Genomic DNA, 22209 nt, shown 5'->3' on the forward strand with positions numbered 1-22209 from the left:
ATCAGGTTGCCTAAATTAGATGAGGGCACCTTATCAAATTAAAGTCACCAAAAATCATGTCTCTGTTTAATTAAATAATAAAAACTTCAAAAACTAAACTCTTAACTAACTTAAATACTTGCTTCAAATCTATGACATGTTGTAACTACTAAACAACTTCTTTGATTAAAAGCTATTTTAATGAATTTATAATTCTGAAGAGAAACAGGAACTAACTTGCAGACTTTTATCATGGTTACTTTAAAATTCTCCCCCTAAGAGCTACATATGCTTAAGGGCTGCAAACAGGAATAAAGGAGAATTACTTCTATTCCAATATCAATATATGTAATTGCATTTTAATTATTGCAACACCTTAACCACCACTAACTTGGACTGGCTTGAGGCAATTAGGCTAGTATTTGGGTCACTTGAGTGTTGTGAATAATGACAACTTAACTACCTAACGTCAATTTGATTTGACGACTATTAAAATAATTACTCTTAGCTACACACACACAACATTATGACAGGTGTCTAACCAGACAGTTGTTTTATGTCTGAATTAATAACTAATCGTTAGCATTTTTTGCTGCCAATAACTTACCGCTTGCTTTTTCTCCCAGGATTTCATGGCTGTTTTGTATTTCTCGAATTCATGACACCAATCTGAATAGATTTTCTGATAGTCATTGCTTTTGTTTGGTGGAGTGCATCTTAAAAAGGAAAAAGTAACATGGTATATAAGCAAGATGAGATCTATTAGTTGCTTTTGAAGGGACTTACCTATGAGCATCCACAGTGATGTTATAACTGCAGAGTAGGGAACCACCCAAATGACAATCGTAACGTCCGCCATCTGCCTCATTCACCGATACGACAACCAAACCTCGTTCAGTGGTTTCAATATACTTAATCGGTGAGTATTTAATTTCATAACTAAAAGAGGGTTTAATTAATGATTGAACTAAAATTAGTTGAAAGAATAGGGATAAACTTACCGTCCTTTGTCCTTGGAGTGATGATACCAAGTTACTTGCTCATTTTTCAATACTTCGGGTATCTTGACAAAGCATCCCAAATGGACACTCTGTCCGTAGGTGACCACAATTTTCTTCTTTAGGACACTTGAATCACATATGTCGCTTGTCTCGTTGGCCACATCCTGCAACAACAAGAGATTTAGAGGACACTCTACTTTTTCCTCCCTCTCTCTTTCACTTACCTGCAACAAATCGAGCTCATAGGGACGGCACGTATTGGCCTCTTTGTCCCAACCGCAATATGGATCACGGACACAACGGAAGCAATTGTCATAACGACGATTGCACATGGCCAAATCGATTTGTTTAATGCGATGATCGGTGCCAATGTATAGGGATTTACGTGTCTGACTGATTTCCATGACCTGAATGGCCTCATTCGGTGCCACTTCAAAAATGTCGAGCAACTTGGACAATGATTCACCATTCCGATAATATTGAACAATTTTATATATACGTCCCAAATTGGTGCCCACATAATATACTATATATTCCTGATTCAATATATCAATTTTGATTCTGTTAAAGCAAAACAAAAAAAGCAGAAAAATAAATTGAGAGAAAATATATCAATAAATATATATGAGTTAACTGTTATATTAAATATTCCAAATCCAAATTGAAATTCAAGTATTTACTTAAGCTTACCACCCAAAAACACTCACACACGCACACAGACCCATACACACCGACAATCAAACAAAAGGTAAACCAAATGTAAATATCAATATTCAACCAGAAATGTTTAAAATCAACAATATCTACGTGTGAATATTTCATTGAGCCAAACAAAAGAGGAACAGTGAAACAAAAAAAAAATCAAAAACCAAACTTTTATTTGGTTTACTAAAACGAAGCTTTTATACTCTAAGTTAAATAGTTTTTCAAAGATATATATTTTAAATTAAAATTATTATAATTGGTCTAAGTAATGGAGAATAAATTGGTCTAACAAAAGGTAATGGAGAATAAGATTTATAAGTATTTTAAAAGATGTATTTAAATAGAAAACTCTTCAAAATCTTTCTCAATATCAGTTGTAAATATAATTTATATGCATTTCATAGATTATTTTCTTTAAAATTAAGAACGAATTATGAAAATCGAGTTCCCTTTGCTTTACCCTTACAAAATGCTTCAATCATTCACGTTTGTCCTTAAGGAAATAGTCTTATTTACCACAAAAAGAGTATATTAAAAACCCACCAAAAACCAAAAAAAATTCCACACAATATATATATTTGCCCATATATATACTTGTTCATATATGAATGTTGAAATTGTTTTAACTTACTTGTCAACAACGAGCTTGGTGAATACCAAATCCCTTTTATAATAGACTGGATTGTTGTGTTCATGATTTACAGCTTTGTCCATAAGTGGATGAGAGCGTATGAAATTCAAAACAGTATCCGGCAGATTTGAGGTATCATTGACACATGTACCCGGTCGTGGATCAGGCACACGAGAGTTGAGCACAGGTAACCAGGCGGAATTTGAAGAGGATTGCTCCTTAAATTTACCTAAAGGCAAGATAAACAAAACGTATAAAAAAAAGAACATATACAAAATTTTGCATTAAAATACGAGAAAAACAAAAAAAAATAAAAAAGAATAAACGGAGAGCAGCAAAAGGAATCCCCACACACACGCAGGGTGCAGAGAGCCACACAATAATCCATTCAAATGGATTTTCTAATACGATTTATATATACATATATGTATATACATAGTATCTACTCTACTCCAGGTGGGGTGGGGAATGGGGAGAAACTCTCTTTGAAAATTACAAAACACTCAACGTGAGAGCAAAGCAAAGCCATACCTTCACCTATATATAGAGGATTTATAGCAAAAAACTGTTAACTGTCCATTGCGGAAAATAGAGACATGAGCGTAGCTAAAAAGGGAGCAATTTATTGTAACAAATGTTATTATTCCTGTGTAGAATTCTCTTGTTAGTTGATATGAGTGATAATTACATTTTCTCAAAAGGATTCATTTTAATTATCTTTAAATTCTCTCACAAGAGGTAAAGTACTTTACGTACTTCCATGAAAGAGGAAATGGAATTATCAGATTCAACTTCAACGAGGGAGATAGAGAGAGAGTGGGAGAGATAGATACTGTAGAGAGATAAAACAAATGTCGTCGCTTGCAAATAAAATTTTTGCCAATAACTTGCATTCGCCATTTGCATTCTTTTTTGCATTACTTTTTTGCAGCACTTGAGGGACTTAAGTTGAGAGAGAAAATTGCACGTCAGCTGGTTCCCATTGCCCGTTGACAGTTGCATTTTCCAATCTCTGGCTGTTTATCCGTTTTTTTTCTTATATCTTTCTTCTTTTGGACCTCCCATTGACTCACCATTGAATGCCGCTTGTATCTCGTTAATGTGAAAACTGCATACGGCTGATCCAATCAAACCATTTGTACTTGTTGTAAATGTGGCATAGAAACGAGTCTTGTCCGTGGGCAGCTGATAAACCGATTGTATCTCATTGAAATAGAAGGGGAATTCACCAGAGATGCTGCAATTCAAACGAGCCTTCAAATAGGTGGCCCAATTGTGGGCCAATAAATTTTTGCCACCCACATCCTTCTTGCAGACCCGTGCAATACGTGAATAGACGGCTTTGCCACAATTTATATACTCGACAGCCGTTTCACGGAAAAAGAAATATACATATTCACCGATATCGAAAGATCCAACGAAATTTGGTTCTGCAAAAATAAAGAGGGTAAACGAAAAGATAAAATTTAATTAATTAACTAAAATATTTAGTAGGCTTTTCTTTTCTAATACTTACTGTCCAACCATTTGGAATCATATTTCAGTGTTCTCTTGAATTTGTATTCCAAACGTTTTGCTGATGTATTATATAAATCGGTACGGAAAATTACGGTATCGGCTTTCGTAAATTCAGCATTGGTTCCGGAATACTAAGGAAAAGTCAAAAGTGAGGGCAAATTTGTTTTTCTTCTTTGGTTTTTTTCTACTTACCAAGCCTGGCAAATCTCCTGGATTACCATTTTCCACATAGATAGCCGTGGAATTGTCCAAAGGATCATAGGGACATTTGGCAATGCCCAAACCCACACCAATAACATACTCTGAACGCGGCAAGTGGGTCAAGTTGGACTAAATATAGGAATATAAAAGACAGATATGTTAATATTTTAAAGCATATTTCAAATCATTTCTGTTATCGATTCTAGTCAATTTCTTTTGGTGTTTTTTTCTCCTTTGATTAGATGCAAAATCTTAAATTGTCTGATAGCAACAGACTTTGATTTCAATAGAGTGTAATGAGATGCTTATTTTTCCTACCGAGTGTATATAAAAAATTGGCACATACATAAATATATATGTATCTCTTTTTAGTGCGTTTGCCTTGTGTGTTTTATATATGTATGTATGTGTGGTGGCATCTATAGAATTTTTGCAACGATTGTTTGTTGCCATTTTGTATGGTGAGAAAAAGTTGCTGTTGTTTGCACCTGCTTCAGCATTTTAATGACTATTTTCGCACTCACAAAAAGAGGAGAATGATGAGGGAAATGGGGCTTGGAAAAACGCAATGTAACGCATATATTCATGTGTGGGTGAGTGTGTGTGTTGTGTCAACTGCAAATACTGATTGCAATCTAGAGAGAGTCAAGCACTATATGTATAGTTTTGTCCTTGGACCTCTTTCATCTTGTACTCTACTTACATAGATAACATAATCCTTGGGATTATGTGCATTTGTACCACAAACATAAAGCCTATCGCCTTGCTCCATCGATTGAATGACACGCACATGGTTCTTGCAATCAAAGACCTGAAAAAGGAGAAGAAAATAATCATAATGAATGCTTAAGATGGAAATAAATGGTATATGTGTGTGTGTCAGGAGAGTAGAACAGTCAAAAGAAAGGACGACACATTTTGGTATTTGTGTCGAGGCCAAAATACACCAGATGCTACTGCTGCTGCAATTGAAAATAAATCAGAATTGCAGTCAGCAAGCTAAATCAATTGGCAACAATGTAATGTAATGTGTGTGTGTGTGTGTGTGTGTGTGTGTGAGTGTGTGTGTTTCTGTGTAACAATGGCAAATGCAAGAGCATTGCCTGTAAAATTACATCGAGCAATGGCAATACAACCAAACACCCGACAGCAGGCAGCATTATGAAGACTTTTCAATACATATATACATACTCCTCCCTCCTCCGCCCCTTATTGAGTCTCACTTGTGCTCAACACATGTATCGATGGAGCTCAACAGCATGGAAGATACATCTGTAGCTCTTGTAGTTGTGCGTGTAGTTCGCGGAAGTGACACGACAAATTGAAAAAGCCACAAAATAAATTGAAAAAGATTTTTAGAAATGAAAAGAAAGCTAGGAATAAGTGTAAGAATAAGCACAAGACAAGAGGGCGGGGTTAGCGAAGGGTAAGTAGAGAAGGCAAAAGGATTTGTCATGACATTACAAGCATGAGAGGCTATAAAAACTATGGAAAAATCTACAACTACTACCATCAGTATATGGAGCAGCAGGTTCTTTAGACCCATGTGACGAGGTAATTGTGCAATTTACACAAATCTTGTTTTATTCCAATAAATGTATCTACTCATAATGAATACAGATTATCAAATCTATCATATAAGGGCTAAATGAACTCAAACTGGAGCACGTCTTATTATAAGTATGCACATTAAGTTCACAAGTGAATTGATTAGGGACCATTTTGTTTGAATACAATTTGGTAGACCTAAAAGTAGGTGTCCTTATTAAATTGGTGACATCGCTTTGGACTTGTTAGGTGTTATCTGTAGTCTATAGGAGCTATGGAGCAGGGTATTTTCATGGCATTCAAATCTTGAACCAAATCGGTTGCTAAATCTTAAATTCACGATCTTTAAGAAGGTTATATTTGGACTATTGGGTAAGTTTTGACAGGGAACTGTGTAACTAATCAGGAAGCTTGCAGGACTCTACTAAGTTCGAGTTGATACCTGTGCCCTCTAGGTGAATTGTATAAGTATATAAGTTTCGCGTTATATAGAAAGATGCTAATTTGATGAATTCATTTGTAAGTTGTATCCAAGCTATGAAATATTATGAGATTTTGTTGTTCTGTGTAATTTGTAGACAAGAAATTCTAATCCATTTTAAAGTTTTCCAAACTAAGAAACTATCGAGAATTGTAGTTTTTAGGCAAAGTATACACTTTATTGAATATTTCGTACAAGAACGTAGTTTCTGTTTATAAAGGTTGAATCTGTGTCACTCTTGCAAGCACAGAAGCACACTAGCGCCATCACTGGCCAACGGGCAACTTCGCCCTTAAGAGACATTAAATGGAAAACGATTTAACCATATTTTACTTCAATTTGAATGAAATTTGGTATGTTACCTAGCTATTAACAACAAATTTAATAGCATCAGTTAAAAAATTGCGGGAGATAAGGCGACGAAAAGGGAAGATCCAAAACAAACTTGATTTAAATAAATTTGGTAATTCTAAAAAAAGTTTTCAAGATCAAGATGTTCATACAAAGTGACAGAGGGATGTGGCTAGGTCAACTCGACTATAAATGCTTTATAAGATCGAAAAAGCTTCTTTCTGCCTCTAAGTTAAGCCCATTTACGATTGTAGGGACTACCAATTGCTTTGATCTTACAATCTTTTGTTCATCAAATGTTTTTACAAAGGCTCTGACTCAATGTTTAATAATAAATCGAAAGATTCACACATCTATGTACATTAATTCCTCTTGAATTTAAGAACTACTGCCAAAGAGTTTCATTACTTTGCACTACTTTAAATCTCTGCAACATATGTATATATATTTTTTTTTGGTAATAAATGAAAGTTAAAATCCCGGTTGTGGCACACATTGATACATATCCGGCATATATGTATCGTATATTATGTATAAATCTGTTTGGGTCTGTGTGTATAACTTACCTGACTCTTTCCCTTGGATACACAGCTGACCACATCGTCGCGTGTTGGCTCCAAATTGATGACATCGCGCTGTAAGCAGAAAGAAAAAGGATATATATAAATAAATATACAAATATATATAACGATAGAGGGAGGGAGAGAGAGATGGTACATATATATACAGAGAGGAGTTAAAGCAAAAGTAAAATCATTTTATAAATCTCGCACATACGTGCTGGGTCGTTGCCGCGGCCAATTCAATTTACTATACAAAATTGCAAATTGCAATTGAATGTCATATATGGTGAGTGAGAGAGCGAGACGGACTCTGTGAGGCATTGGTTGGTTGCAAGACGCGCGAACATCATCTTACGCTTGCCGCATATATAGTATAGTTATATATATATATATATAAATTTTAATGTTAATACATTTGTGGGATGCCTGACTGCTTCTAGTGGCATAAACTACACCATAGAGAAGAGGCAAGGGCGCCAAAAACCCAGAAAGCAGAGCCCAAGACGAGGCACAGGCTTTCAAGCAAATTGATTTATAAATCACGTAATGTTACGAGCTAACATATACACACTCACACTCACACACACATACAGAAGCGCGGGGCACGCACCGAAGCAACCCTCTTCGACTCCCTCTGGTGAGGTTTTTCCTTCTGCCTTTGGCATATAAAACCAAAATCATGTATTATTTAGTCAAATTTGCATTTGGCGCATAAAGCAGCCGCCGCTGTTGCCGCCGCCAACCGCCTCACACCTTGGCAATAGGCACACATACCAAATGATGCCCCAGGCTCTCTCTCACACACACATATACACACGCACACCAACACCTGTACACATACACTCATAAAATATATTGACATAAAATGGGCAACGTTTTTGCGGCTACGAAACGAGAAACATGACCTCTTAGAGTTTTATGTTTGGTCTGTGACCAAGAGCCAGAGAACCAAAGCAACAGCCATTGGGCGGGCAGGTGAGTTGCGAGAACATCCCTTTACCCACCCCCGCCCCACTTGGCCTCCTCGTTGCCAGTCATAAAACAAAAAACTTTTGTGCAAGTCTCATAAATTCATAAACAGCCTCAACAAGTTTATGTTTAGTAGGTACACACATATACGATATTTATAATCGAATTGCTTGTGAGAAGGTTCTCTGCGTAAGTAGAGCCACAACAAGGTGATAACTCGTATATGTTGGGTCTCTAAAAAGGGCTTTGCATCTGCCCCTTGAGGAGTGAATATTAAATATGTGTTTTTTTTTTCTCGGCTTAAAACAACTATTCCCTTCCTGCAAAAAATGTTCTGCGAAGTGCCACAGCGCGCCTAAAAGGCTGCTTGGCTTTCTGCTCTGTTCCGTTTCGTGATGTTAGTTTGGATGATGCAAAAACAAAAACAGGAACAAATAAACCCAAAAAAACAAAACAAAAACATGTAACACAACAAAATATTAGCAGCAGCTTAAGAGCCGCTTACCCAGGTCATTTTATATGTTAACGAGGGTGACTACCAAAGTTTTCAACATTCTTACTCTCTATTAGTGTTGGTTAAACATTACTCATTTAGCTGAACATGTTCATTTGCTTTTTCTTTCAAAGTGAATCAACTCATTAATTTTCATGAGCAACCCAACACTACTTCATAACACTACAAACTATTGGTTAAACTTTTTTTTGTTGTTTTGGAAACATGGTACTTCTTAGAAATCAAGTTTTTGAATTCCCGTCTGCTGTCTAATGCTTCAATTGCCCATTTCAACCTATATTGCCATCTTTAGAATCAAAGGTATAAACAATCGTTGTTTCTGCCCGCCAAATCATTGCAATGGTTATCTTCTAGTTAAGACCTAGGCAATTTGACAACTGTACAACCCACCCACTCAACCAGTAGCTAGCCCCACCCACCTGGCTGAACACACCGAGAGGGATACGTGGAACAGTGGTGGATGGATGGATGGATGGATGGATAGCTGGGTTCACTAGTTCTCCAGTTCTCTCGGCTGCTGTCTAATGAATTTTTAACAATATACCGCAATGGGGCGGCCTCAACGTAAAAGTTGTAGGTACTTTTTTTTTGTTCTCTTGTTTTTTTGTTTCTGTTACCGGCTAAAAGCATAACGGATTTGTGGTTTTCTGGGGAATTGAAATGGTTAGTCCAGTAAGTAAGTAGAATTAACAAAACAAATGAAACAAAAAACTTGTTGCACTTAATTTATTGATACTTACATCACAATAGGACGAGGAGATGTTTTGCAAATTCAAACGGAATACGCGATCCCTGTAATATGACAAAAAAAGGATGAAAAAAGGGATTAGCTATTAGTATTAGAAACGAAGAAGATTTTTATGAGTAAATTGCACTTACATGGCGCCAACATAAAGAGAATCCCGCTCCTCATTCATATGAAAAGTACGATAATATAATTTGCCGCAAGTGAATTCCCGTACATGATCTGGAAAAAAAACAGAAAGAATGAAAATGTTTGTTAAATAAATACCAAGTAAATTTTTTTCTTGCTGGTCAAATATTTAAGTTAGCTGTCAACAAGGTTCTTAAAGAAGGGTAGAGAAGGGAGGGAAGGGAAGGGAAGATGGGGAGAATGGGTCACACACAAAGAACCCAACTGTGTAGAGATATCCCATTTCAATCAAATGACATTTTGACATTCCTTGCACAAACTCTGCACTATCTATCGGTCATGTCCGCTTTGGCGCTTGGACATTTGCTTAAATGTTGTTTATTTACTTTTTACTTTTGGCTAGACAGGATGGCAGGAGGGGCAAAAAAAAAAAGAAACAGAAGATAGAGGGGTGCTGGCGGTAGTGACACTGGAACTGGAGATGCATCTCTGAGTGGTCTATGTGTAACTTTATATGACAATTTCTTTACCATTTCACTAGTGCCTTTTTATACCCTCTTTCTCAAACGAAAACGAAAAAAAAACTATGTTAAATTTCATCAAAAGATGAAAGAGGACTGAAATTAGCTAAACGATAGAGAGAGAGAGAGAGAGTCCTTTAGTTTCAAAGATGTAAACGACCTTTTCACCTTATTAATGTAGGCACGACAAAAGTTAGTTCAACTTTTGCGCTTTAATCATTTTAAAGTACGAAATGCTCAAACCATATCATATACTTAATCAATCATTAATTAATCATGTTATGTTATGTTAATTTTCCTATTGACGTCTCTCTGTCTACACTTTGAGTTTAGTTGTCTATTTTGAGGTTTAGTTTGGTTTGAGTGCTAAAATGCTGAGCCCATGCATTTCTTTAATTAAACTAATTTATATTTACTTTGAGTGGAGGACCACAGACCACACACACACACACACACACACACACACACACACATGGACATACGGCGGTCATTCATACGCTTAGACATTATCAATTAATAGGCCTGTCACTCATTTTTGTCTGCTTTCAATATCATTCGCTGCTTCCTTTTGTTTGGCCAGCAATTAATTCTGACAATTCCTTTGGACTGAGGGGGTCGAAATGCCTTCGACAGCACAAGTGTCAAATGTCGTCAGAAGGAGAAAGAAACTAAACTAGCTAAATAACTTTAATACAAACTGGCCATTGTCTGCTTAAGTAATTACCGAAATATGTGTTCTAATTTAAGTAAAATACACTTAAATGGCTTTTTATCAGTGTGAATTTAGTTAAGTAACTTTATTATATACTAATTTAATAAGTAGATTATTGTATGCACTTCCTACTAGATAAGAATAACCAATTTTCATAGAATTGTAAGATTTCGTATTTACTGAGTTAATCCATTTAAGTCATAACTACTTGAATATTGATACTGAGGTATTTCCAACTCAATTGAATAACAATCTCAGTTTATTTTTTTTTTTGTTTATGCCAATTCTTGTTCTCATCTCTGGTTGCTTTTCCATAAGCCACCAGCAACCGACAAAGAAACCTTTCAACAAATCCCAAAAATGCAAAATGCAGCACAGATCAATGTTAAACAAAAGGAAAACCCCAAAAGCTGAACAAAAGGCAACCCAAACAACCGACCTATCATCACACAGCAACAACAACAAAAACACAATGAAAGGATGGGAGAGAAAATGTAAATACTTACTGGCGCCATTTCCCCCCTCCCTATCATTCTCTTTGCTCACAACTCTCTCCTCCTTCGCAATTTTCAGGCTCACAAAATGTAGCTATTTTTGATTTCCGATTTCAAGTAAAAGCACATACACACACACACACACACACACACACACAAACCCAAACACTCACATACGCAGAGGAAAATTGTGACTGGACTTTACCAAGTCCAAAAGTAGCTGCTGCGCCAAACAAACAAACAAACAAAAAGCATGAAAGGAACTTTATTATGTCGAATCTAACGAATTTTGTATGCTCTTTAAGCCAAAATTGGCAAGATTAATAAGTTGAGGCATTAGTTTGTTAATTAGTTAAAAAGTCAAGCATCCAAGTTACACAAAAAATAGACCACATTGGCAAGGTTACTTTTAATAATTTTTAAAAAGAGTTTCACAGAGTTCATCTATCAATTGCCTGCTAAGAATAATTCTTGTAAATTAATGCTTGGAACGAAATTATAAACATAACTTGGAATTGTTCTCAACATATTACAGATTGAAAGAAAAATATTTAAAAGTCGTAATTTTCATTAATTTTAAAACAATTTGCCACTACTTTTTATTGACTGACTCAAAGACAAGCGATGTATTGGTCTGGGATTTGGCCTAGAAAATGATTTGGACGCAAAAACGGGCCTGATTATATAAACAGAAGTTGAACTAATCCAGCTAATTAAAAATGTTTATAAACATTAAGGAATCTATGTATATCCACTTTCAATATCCTTTCGCTATACTTTCTAAACCTATTTAGGCATCAGACTAGAATCTTAAGAATCAAAATGAAACTAAATTTTAGTTCGTATTCATTATTATCTAACAGACTGACAAACTTCATATACCCTATTAAATAAAAGTGTATAAAATTGAGAGGAGGAAACAAAAAAAAAATCAAACTGCGTCTTTTGTTTGCCAACGGGAAACAACAACTACAACCTATGTAGAGTACTACATATGCATATGAGCTTGTGTGTGTGTGTGTGTGTGTGTGTGTGTGTGCCTCTGCATACATTTTTTGCTTACAATATTTTGGGATATGCCAGCGGAGGCAAAAGGTCGGGGTGGTAAATGTCCTTGCCAAACCGGAAGTCGACTTGTGTACGCTTGAAATGTTATTGTACATATTTTTATTGTGTTGCTGCTATTTCCAACTTCTTTCTTTAGTTTTTTTTTTTTCTCATAAGTTTTTCTTTTTTATTGTTTTGTTCTCTTATTTTTTTCTTGTTAGGTATTTTCTTGTACTTTGAATTTAAAGTTTAAGGGGAAATAGTGAAACTGAAAATCAAGCTAGATTTATGTATTTTGTCTGGTAATTGTATATAGACGCCATTCGGAACTTAAGTCAATTTTTATGCCCAACTATAAATGTTTATTGTGAAATTTCTACATATTGGTATTAAAGGATATATTTATGTCTCTGACAATCGACTGTTAACTTATTTTTGCAATTGTCGTTTTGCCTTTGTGTGTGTGTTTGGTCCTAATAATAATACAAGAAGAAACATATTTGCTTTGGGGCAGGCCTTTTTTTTCTTTTTCCTTTGGGGGAGGAGGAGATTGGGCCATAAAAATATTATCATAAATTTATGAATTTATTTGCTTCCGTTTTGGCAAAAGAGAAGCCAATTGAATACTATTATTAAGACTAGTTAAAGAGCTAAGTATTTGCAGCATAGTTACATAAGTAATAAAGTAAAATTACTTTATTATTTCTCTAAAAAGGAAAAGAAACTTCTCAAAGGATTTTAAATTATAGTTATATAGAGATGTAAGAATAAGATTAACGTGTTTGGAATAGAAATAACTTTCTTATATTGTTAACGATCTAAGCAAGTGTTTTTAAGTACTTAAATAAAAAGGATAACTACTCAAACATTTTGTATGCTAAGAAAAATATAAAACATCAAAATCTGAAATGCACTTATAAAAGTCATAAAAAACATTAAGAGAAATGAAACTTCTTAACTCTTTTGAGGGTGACTTTGTGCTTTTTTATTAGATTTTTGTTTTTTAGTAATATTCTCGTTTTTTTTTTTTTTTGGGCATTGCAGGTAAGAAAATCTTTTGATGGTTATAAACATATTTTCGCCATCATTCAATCCACAACGACTCAGGGAACTTAGGCAACTTTATTTGCTTTTAATCCAAGTCCAATCAAAATCAAATTGCATTTACGACCTTTGACTTTTTATGTCTCGCTCTCGTTTGCAATTTTCTTTAGATTTTCATTCTTTTTATATTTCTTTTTTTTTTGGGGTTATTTTCTTTTCGTTTTATTTTATTTTTTGATTTTTATTAGGTCGCAGTGCTTATATGTATGATGAAGGGGAATAAGCATTTATGACTCCCTTCATTCTCATATATGTCAATAATTTTTATGCGCTTCATAAATATGCGTGAGTTTTTACGATGACAGTCCAGGACGAGGAACAGGACCAGGACCAAGACCATGGGGCCAAGTCAAATCAATTTCTCCACCAAACTCGACTGTTTTCGTCTCTCAAGGGACAAAAAATGTCATTTTCAAAAACGTTATTATCGAATCAAAAATGTGCTGGAGGAACGAGGGATCGGGGGAAGTAAAACGACATATGGTAAGGTAAATGTCGTCGTCGTCGTCTTTGGCATCGTCTTTGCGCCTAAAGGCAGAGAGTAACAAATGTCAGTTACAGGTAAAAGGACTTTGGGTGTTGTTTTGCCTTTCAGTTTGAGCCTTTGAAATGTCATGAATCTAACCCACCTACCCATAGATGCCACAAACAGCTTTGTAAACTTCTGATATAGGTTCGGAGGAGCAGCAAGCGTGGGAATAGAAAACATTCCCTTAGTCGTAAGTTATATGCAAAAATTTCCCCATATTTTCTGTTTTTGCTAATTATGAGCTATGACGACGATATGAGCTTCTTCTTCTCAGCTAGGATGCAGGCAGGATGCGTTGCCCTTCTTCTTAGCGTGTGTGTAGGACAATGTCAGCATTTAAAAGCACTCGAAAACTGTCTAGACGTCTGACAGCCGACGTGGTTTTCCTCTATTGTATGTCTGTATGTGTGTTTGTGTGTGTTTGTGTGTGTGTGTGTGTGTTTATACATATGTACATATGTCTGTTTCTCTACAAATAATTAAAGACTGTTGCTGCAGAATCACAAATAACGCTTTAAAGTTTCAGTTGATTTCAACATTTTTGCAACTCCGTCGTCTATTTAGGTTCATTTTATGGCTGCTGCAAGTTCATTTTGTTGCAGAAAATGCAAAAACAAAAAAAACAGTTGTGGCAGTGGCTCATAAAAAGCAAAAAACCAGAGGGCCACAGAGACGTTTGAAGAGTGTGTGGAGAAACAGCTAGAGACAGGGGCGGTTTAATCAAAAAAGCGTTGAAACTGAAGTTTTTCTGTTAAGCCCAGTTTCCTGCAGCTATATACATACATTCCAGGCTTTTCAGCTGAGATATTGAATAACATTGGGAATTATTTTGTACAATGATTTGGCAAAGAAAAATGTAATTGAAAAACCTAAATGAAGTATCGTACTGACTAATTACTAAAAGAGCAGCCACTTAATGGAACTTTTCTGACAGATTGTATCTTGAGCTATATAAGTTATTCAAGCATTAGTTTCGATTCCAAATGTTTTATTAAAAATCAAAACCTGTTCTCACTCCCGATTTTAAGCCAGATTATGCCTTTTTTATGGTTAACAATAAACGAAAAATAAAATGTATGTATTATGTTTTATGCAAAGATGTAGTTCTGTACAAAGACTTCAATATTAATATAATACTTATTTTTACTGCCCTTCTTTTTTTAGTACACTTTTGAAAACCTACCTACCAATACTAATAGAGGAAGCTCAGCAACTAAAAGCAGTTTCTACTTTATATCTCGGTTAATTATTCACAATTGAACTTTGTAAGACACCTTTAATTATCGACAGGAAGTCAAAGTCTTCTCTCTTTATCCTTTTCCTTGAGCTACTTATCTCCTTCGCTAACTGCTGCCACTTGTGAGTAAAAAAATTTGCAATTTGGCATTTAACCAAGTTAAGTTATCCTCTTAAACGTAAAGTTTATTAAAACTTTTGCTTTCCTGCCTACACTAAAGACTAACTATTCAGGATTTCAAGGATTCTTAAGGGTAACTTTTATGGAACAGTTTTAAGTTTAGTTTAGTTAACATTAAAAGTACAGCAACAATAGATGTTATGAATAAGTGTTAAAGTTTAATTTATGTTGACTAACTATTAAATAGTTTGATTAGTTTTTATCAGGTTAGGTTTTCATATTTAATTTAGCGTTAATCCGGTCCTGTGGCTCATCCATTTATATGGTTGTCTGAACCCGAAAAGCAGGCAACAAAAACGCAACAAATGCGGTAACTGTTTCATTTTTTGGTTGTATGCGTGTGAGTGTGAGAAAAACAGGGGAGCAACTTCATTTTGATGAGAAACACACACACACACACACACTCGGGTGTGAGTGAGCGAACATGTGTGCACGTTTTTGTGGCCTGGTGCTTATGTCCATTTGGTGCAGCCGTAAACGGTAAACCATTTCGCATCTCTTTTAGTCTATTTTCCGGCATCTCTCGCTTCATCCTCCGTTACCTTTATGGCATTGGCGAGAGGGAAGGAGGCAAGGTGATGGGTATAAAGAGAGTTAGAGTGTGCTTAATTTAGCATGCCAAATGATGCTACAAAATAAGCACTTAAGTGCAATAGAATGAGATGGCAAATATCTACATAATATTTAAGACATATCTTGTCCATATGACATTTAAGACAGAGAGAAAGAGAGAGACAGTATCCCTAGCTCTCTTAAGTCAATTAGATATAAATGAAAATTTCATTAAATTTAATTATGTTTGTGTAGATTTTCCATACACAAAATGCTTTGCAAATTATTTAATAATAAGTAAAATTTTGCAATTTTAATTTTTTGCCCAGATAAGAGTGGGGTGGAATTTGCATTTAGCATTTAGTTAATGAATAATTAAATGAAATGCAAATAACTAGAGCCATTTAATGCAATTGCAATTGTAATTGAAATTCAATCTGGTCCAATGTTCTTCACCCAATGCGATATGATTCTCTGGCTTCCCTTTTACAAAACTTTGCCTAATCATTGGAAACATCCGCTTATTATATAGTTTTCTCTATTTTATCAATTTTTTCCCCCTTTTTTTTCTTCTCTTTTCCTCTTTGTTTGTCAGCTTTGGTTGGAACGTGATTTTTTTGCCTCTCAAAACTTTAGTTTAAAAAGACTTTTAATGATGGCCATACACAGAGCTGGGGACCCACGTCAGAGGGGTGCAGCCAAGGAGAGTGAACTAACATTATTAATACGATGTCAGGTGTCAGGATTGAAATTCAATTTTGTTTCAGGAGCAAAAACTTTTCAGTGGACACCTAACATGCTTTGGGCTGGGCTCGCACCACTTTTAATCCGTTGCTCAGTGAAATCCTCTGTTCCTACCCTACCCCTCACCCCCGTTGAGTTGCCTCTTCATCCAGTATCCAACTATATCCCACAAACAAAAGAGCCAGCCAACCAGCCAGCCAGCCAGCGAATACAGCAAAGAGGTTGGATCAAAGAGAAAACTGGAACACATGCCGATGTGCCTGCCGCCTCGAACATTAACGGCTTTTGACACACACACACACACCACCTCCTCCACACAGTTACTGGAAACTGTCCCATTAATGTTAAGTAACAAGGAAAAGGACAGTGAGGGGGGATAAGAACAAGAAAGCGTAAAGCACTTTTTTACACTAACAAAAAGTTGGAATAGAAAAATTCACTATTTACATTTGAGTTTTTAATTAGAAACCAAATAAGATTGTTTATTTAGATAGACTTAGGTCTAACTTAAAAATACTCTTGAAATCTTGTTTTTCTTAACATTTACTCTAAAAAATATTTATTTGAACTTTAAATTCAATGTAAATCATTATCTTTCGATGTCGTTTTTCTTTTCTCTCAGTGTACTTGATGATAACGAAAAAAAAAGTTATCTTGCAACAAAGCTTGGGTTTGCAGTTGCCACTGGAAGGGGTTGGGGGCACTTGAATGAAATTATGTCACTGGGTTTCCATATGCCGTTTACTTATTTGCACTCTGCGTGGACCAGCTGAGATTATGCTCGCTCTCTCTTCCTCTCTTTATCTCTCCCTCTCTTCTTTCTTTCATTCCTTCACTCTTTCTACCTGTGACTCAGTTTTTAGAGTTATGTGACAAGGGAATGCCGCTCCTAATGAAGTCATTCTCACAGTCAATGATCTTTCTGGCCGCAGCAGCAGGCATGGGCATAGTTAAAAATAGAAGAGGAGGATGAAATTAAGTGGAGAGAGGCGATTTTTCTTTTTCTTTGGAAAAACATCTGTCAAACCGGCTGAGTCAACAATGAGAAAGAGGCAATAACTCTCGATTTCCTTTTGGTTTTGACTATAAATTTATTTTGGAGTGTGTCTGTTAGAAACGAAATGCAATTAATTTCATTTAAATCAATAACAACAAACAACCAAAGAAAAAAACGATTGATTTTAGAAGCTAAATTTAGCATGGCAAAGTTAATATGCCCTTAAAATTAACTAAAAAAAGTCTTCTAATTGTAAGAGAAATTGCCATTAACTGAAAATATCAAATATTTTTTATGTTCAAATCATTTTAATCACTTTCGATCTATGTATTTATTAGCTTATAAAACTTTGTTCTCTAACTATAACAAATCTTTTAATAAAATGCATATAGTAGATTTTAACTGATGTATATAATACATATTATATAACCATCTGTACTAGTTGTATGGGCTACCACAAATTCTATTGTCGTAAATTTATAGTTGACATTTTTTTTTTGGCCGAAAATTTATGGTTTAAATTTCTATTAAATATGGTTGGACACTCAATTGACTTCTGGGCAGAACAACTATTTGGCTTGCCAAACATGGTAACAAAGAGGGGTTGAAAGTGGAAGCGGAGGACAACAACATGGAAGGAGTTTTTGCTCTTAATCGTCTCACGTTTCGCCGGCAAGTGCTTAGCCAAAGCGGACCAAACTACAAAATACTTTGCCTTCTAGGATCTTTCTTGTTGTTGTTGTAGATGTTGTTGTTGTCGGCACGTGAACTTTTATCCTTCAATCCTTGGAGAACGTGAACTATTAGAAAATGTTTTGCTGGTCATGTACTAACATGCAATGCAAGCTTAAGAAAATGCTCGACAAAAATTGCTAAACAAAATATTTTCTAGTCGTCGAAACACTTTTTGGGCTTATCGAATGGTGTGAAGCGGGTTAATATACCTTAAATCTTAAAAACGCAAAACTATCTATCAAAGCGTGTATAAATGATAAATGAATATTATATGTTTTACCTCTTCTTACCATTATCTTTCATCTATCAAATGCCGAATACATTTTGTTGGTTAATGACTCAATAAAAATTTGGCTGCGGTGTCTCTAATGATTGCTTTTTTTGTTTTTTTGTTAACCAGTTTTCAATCAGGTTTTGTTTCTCCTCTCTATCAATTTAGTTGTATTTTTCTTGTTTTTGGTAGGAATTGCCATACAGCTGGTAAAAGAGTTTGCTGAACTGCTTTTAATTTAAATATTTAGATTTATTTTTTTGCTAAATGGGCTAAGGAAGTGATTTGTTTTACAATTCTTTATCTCTTCGAAGAGTGTATTAAACTCTCTTGTTCTTAACTTGTGTATTAAACTTTAACAATTCTGGGGCTAAACCAGAGTTTATGGAAGGTCAAGAGCTTTTTTGATTACTTGAATATGAAAATATAATGAAAAATATTGTAGAAAGCTAATTTAAAAACTCAAAGCATAAAATGTAAAATGATTTATATTTCAAATCTGTAGAGACTATTTTGCAGCATTTTTTTCTTGGTACTTTTTTTTTTTATTGTTATTTACTATACTTTTTTTTATCCTTTTTATTTATTGTCATCCACTTATCCCTTAGATCAGGCAATTGCACACATCATTTATTTATATTTATATATAATGATTATTATTATTATTCTCTCGGCATTTATATTTGTTTAAATCTGGTAATATGCATTGCATATGAATAACACGAACAATTGCGACCAATATGCAGGGACATTAATATGCAAATTATGCCAGGGTGCTGTGGCATCAAAAAAAAAAATTGATATAAATAATAATATAATAACAACAAAAGAGAGTTAAAAACCATGAAAAACTTCTACCGACCGCAACAGCTGCAGGCAGTAAACGAAGGAAAGCAGGGAAAAGGGGGCAGAGGACAAAAAGGAGTAAAGGCAAAAAACGTGTTGAATTAAAATTGATAAATAACAGAAGAACTCGAATGACCAATGACAAAAAAACATACACGACATACATATACAAAGTAATATTTGTGGCAAATAAATTACAATTTGTGTGTATTTTTCTCTGTAAATTGAAAAATAATATGCAATAACAAAAAATAATAAAACAACAAAATGTAGAAAAAATTTTAACCAATTCATAAATAAATTATAAAACATTCAATACATTCGATAGAACTACACAACTGCCAAATACTGATACCATCCCAGATGGGAATCGATCATTTTACGTTTATATCTTACTGTAAGCACAACTTAAGCCGCTTAAATGAATTATTAGTTTAAATAAAATAAACTTATTATTTGATAATATTCATAAGTAAATGTTAATAAAAATTAAAGTTTTTAATTTAAAACACATGAATTTTCCAACTAAGCTTAATGTGTTTCAATTTTTAGTTTACAAGGTTTTAGGAGAGGCCTATCTTATACTTTCCTAAGATTAAATCAGGATGAACCTAAGATGAATAAGGATAATAAAGAGTTTAGACTATGTTTAAGAAGGACCCTTGAAAAATAACTTTAGATATATTTGGGGTTTAAGACAATTAACGGCGAAACTAAACAAAATTTGTTAACAATTTCCACACCATATTTTCCATATTTGATTGGGAAATTTGGAAATATATTTTCCTTTATCTTTGAGAGACTTATATTCTAACAGAATACGAGAAGACACATAAACATACATACATAAAAAGATCTTTATTTAAACTACAAAGAATAAGAGGACTTTAGCATATGCCAACAAGAATTTTAATGTCCTTTGCACTGAAGCCCTAGTAAATGTCAATTGTGACAAACAAGCTTAAGTATATAGTATATATTAACTAGGTCGTAAAGTAGTTTCTGGTCACTAGGGAGGACTTTTAGGAGAATATCCTTCTAAAGACAATGGTTTAGGAGAATATCCTTCTAAAAGTCCTCCCTAGTGACCCCTTTTTTACCAAGCAGAGAGGTCATTTGTCCTTTATCACTTGAAAATTAAGATTTTACCTCGTCTATGTTTTCCATGATGCGTCTGATCATTGCCGGCACAACAGGGCTGTTCATAGTAAAAATTCCAGGTGTTCTCGTAGTCGGCGGCGATTTGTTTTAAACTGCCGCAGGCCAGGACCAAAAGCAGCAGATCCTGCAGCAGCAACAGTTGCATTGCGCTTAACTGCGTTTCTCGAATTGGATTACTTATTTATGTGTGTGTGTGTGTGTAAGAGAGTGGGCAAAGAGGATAACAGTTTTTTTTACCGATTGCCCGTTTATTGATTCTACCAACACTTTTTCTCTTTTTGTTTATTTTATTGGTGTTAACTGTTAACACATTTAAATTTTATTATTTTTAATGCCAAAGAATGAGAGAGAGACAGAGACAGAGATACAAAATAAATTTCTACAGTTTTTTAACGCAGGAAAAAAGTTTGTTGTTTTGGGTTCCTTTTTTTTTGACGCAATAAAAATGTTGTTCGTTGTAAAAACACTTTTTACCAATTTTGGAAAAAAATTGTTTTTGATTAATTTCGTATACATTCACACATCGAACTTTTACAGTTTAACGCGCCAAGCACGGTGATTGCGACAGGCCGATGTTTTAATACCCTAACTGTTTCAATTTGACAACTTATTCCTTCTTTATGAACTGATAAAGACCTCTTTAAAGACAATGGTCTGGGAAAGGTATGCGAGAAAACGAGGGGTAGAACAGGTTCTCTTCTAGCCCACGCATCTGGCTACAACGACAACAACAATACTTAAAACTCCGCCGAAGAAAGAGAGATAATGGAATGGAAGAGAGAAAAATGAACTGAGATTAAAAGAACGCAAAGTAAGCACATGTAAACAAGTCCAAGTCGAAGTTGAAAACCAAATTAATGATTAATAATTTTTTGGTAAGTTTCTGTTAAATTTGCTTCGATCTCAATTAAAAACTGTTGCTCTTGTTCTCTATCTCTTTCTTTGCTGCTGCTGCATGTAAAAAATTACAACAGATACACACACACTTGGGTTGAGTTTGTACACAAATTTCTTAAGTTATATTCTTTAAAGAACATTCAATTTATATTTATTTAACACTAAAACGCAATATTTATTACATTTTTTTTATAAAAACTCAAGCGGTATATATATAAGGCACTTAAATACGAAACAAAGACAAAACGAACGCGCCACACCAGACAAAAAAACACCACAACAGAGACTAGTGGTGGGAAAAACATCGATCGCGGGTGTAAACTTGATAGTTATCGATAGTTTTGATTTTGCGATAACGTATCGATCGATTGACAATAGTTTTTCATAGCAATCAGCTTTTGTGAGAGTGAAATTCAAAAACGGAATTTAAAATTCAAATTTAAACAGAAGAGGGAGCCAAACAATTTGAATGGTAATAAAATTTATGTGAATCTTACAATACGTAAGTAAGTATGTGGAATATGCAGCAATTGTTTTGCGATTTCAGTCACTATCCATTTCCAGCCCTGCAGACAAACAAAAAGGTATGCAGATAATATACATTTTATTTTGTCTAGCTGCCATTTGCCTTCGTTTTCAATTTCATTGTAAACTCGTGCGGAAGTGAGGATTGTTATTATTTTAAGCAGCCCAGCACGGCCCAGGGAGGCAAACAAACAGTCAGGCAGGCACAGCACCTGCAACTTGCAACCTGCAACCTTTTCCTACAGATGCAACTGATGTTTGTTTTGTCTATTCTTTTACTCCTCCTTCTCTTATTTCATTTTTGTGTTGTTTTTTTCGTTCT

The 22209-nt window shown here is 34.7% G+C and overlaps 1 protein-coding gene across 2 annotated transcripts in view; it reads right to left on the reverse strand.

Moving 5' to 3' along the window:
* Positions 1 to 22209, reverse strand: part of LOC6640250 (semaphorin-2A) — a 41158-nt gene that overhangs the window by 1573 nt on the left and 17376 nt on the right. Inside the window, exons 1-13 of one of the 2 annotated variants that reach the window (XM_002062991.4) lie at positions 20454 to 20765; positions 9341 to 9428; positions 9202 to 9253; positions 6982 to 7050; positions 4739 to 4846; positions 4027 to 4164; positions 3833 to 3965; positions 3390 to 3746; positions 2317 to 2545; positions 1205 to 1541; positions 981 to 1144; positions 766 to 918; positions 587 to 695 (exon numbers count right to left, since the gene is read on the reverse strand). In XM_002062991.4, the coding sequence (XP_002063027.1) occupies positions 587 to 695; positions 766 to 918; positions 981 to 1144; positions 1205 to 1541; positions 2317 to 2545; positions 3390 to 3746; positions 3833 to 3965; positions 4027 to 4164; positions 4739 to 4846; positions 6982 to 7050; positions 9202 to 9253; positions 9341 to 9428; positions 20454 to 20610 (2094 nt within the window). In that variant the 5' untranslated portion in view covers positions 20611 to 20765. Of the gene's footprint in view, positions 1 to 586; positions 696 to 765; positions 919 to 980; positions 1145 to 1204; positions 1542 to 2316; positions 2546 to 3389; positions 3747 to 3832; positions 3966 to 4026; positions 4165 to 4738; positions 4847 to 6981; positions 7051 to 9201; positions 9254 to 9340; positions 9429 to 20453; positions 20766 to 22209 lie in introns of those variants that run through there. The other variant, XM_023182044.2, reaches the window with a different exon arrangement.

This window comes from Drosophila willistoni (assembly GCF_018902025.1).
Source record: "Drosophila willistoni isolate 14030-0811.24 chromosome 2L unlocalized genomic scaffold, UCI_dwil_1.1 Seg196, whole genome shotgun sequence".
Classification (NCBI taxonomy): Eukaryota; Metazoa; Arthropoda; class Insecta; order Diptera; family Drosophilidae; genus Drosophila; species Drosophila willistoni.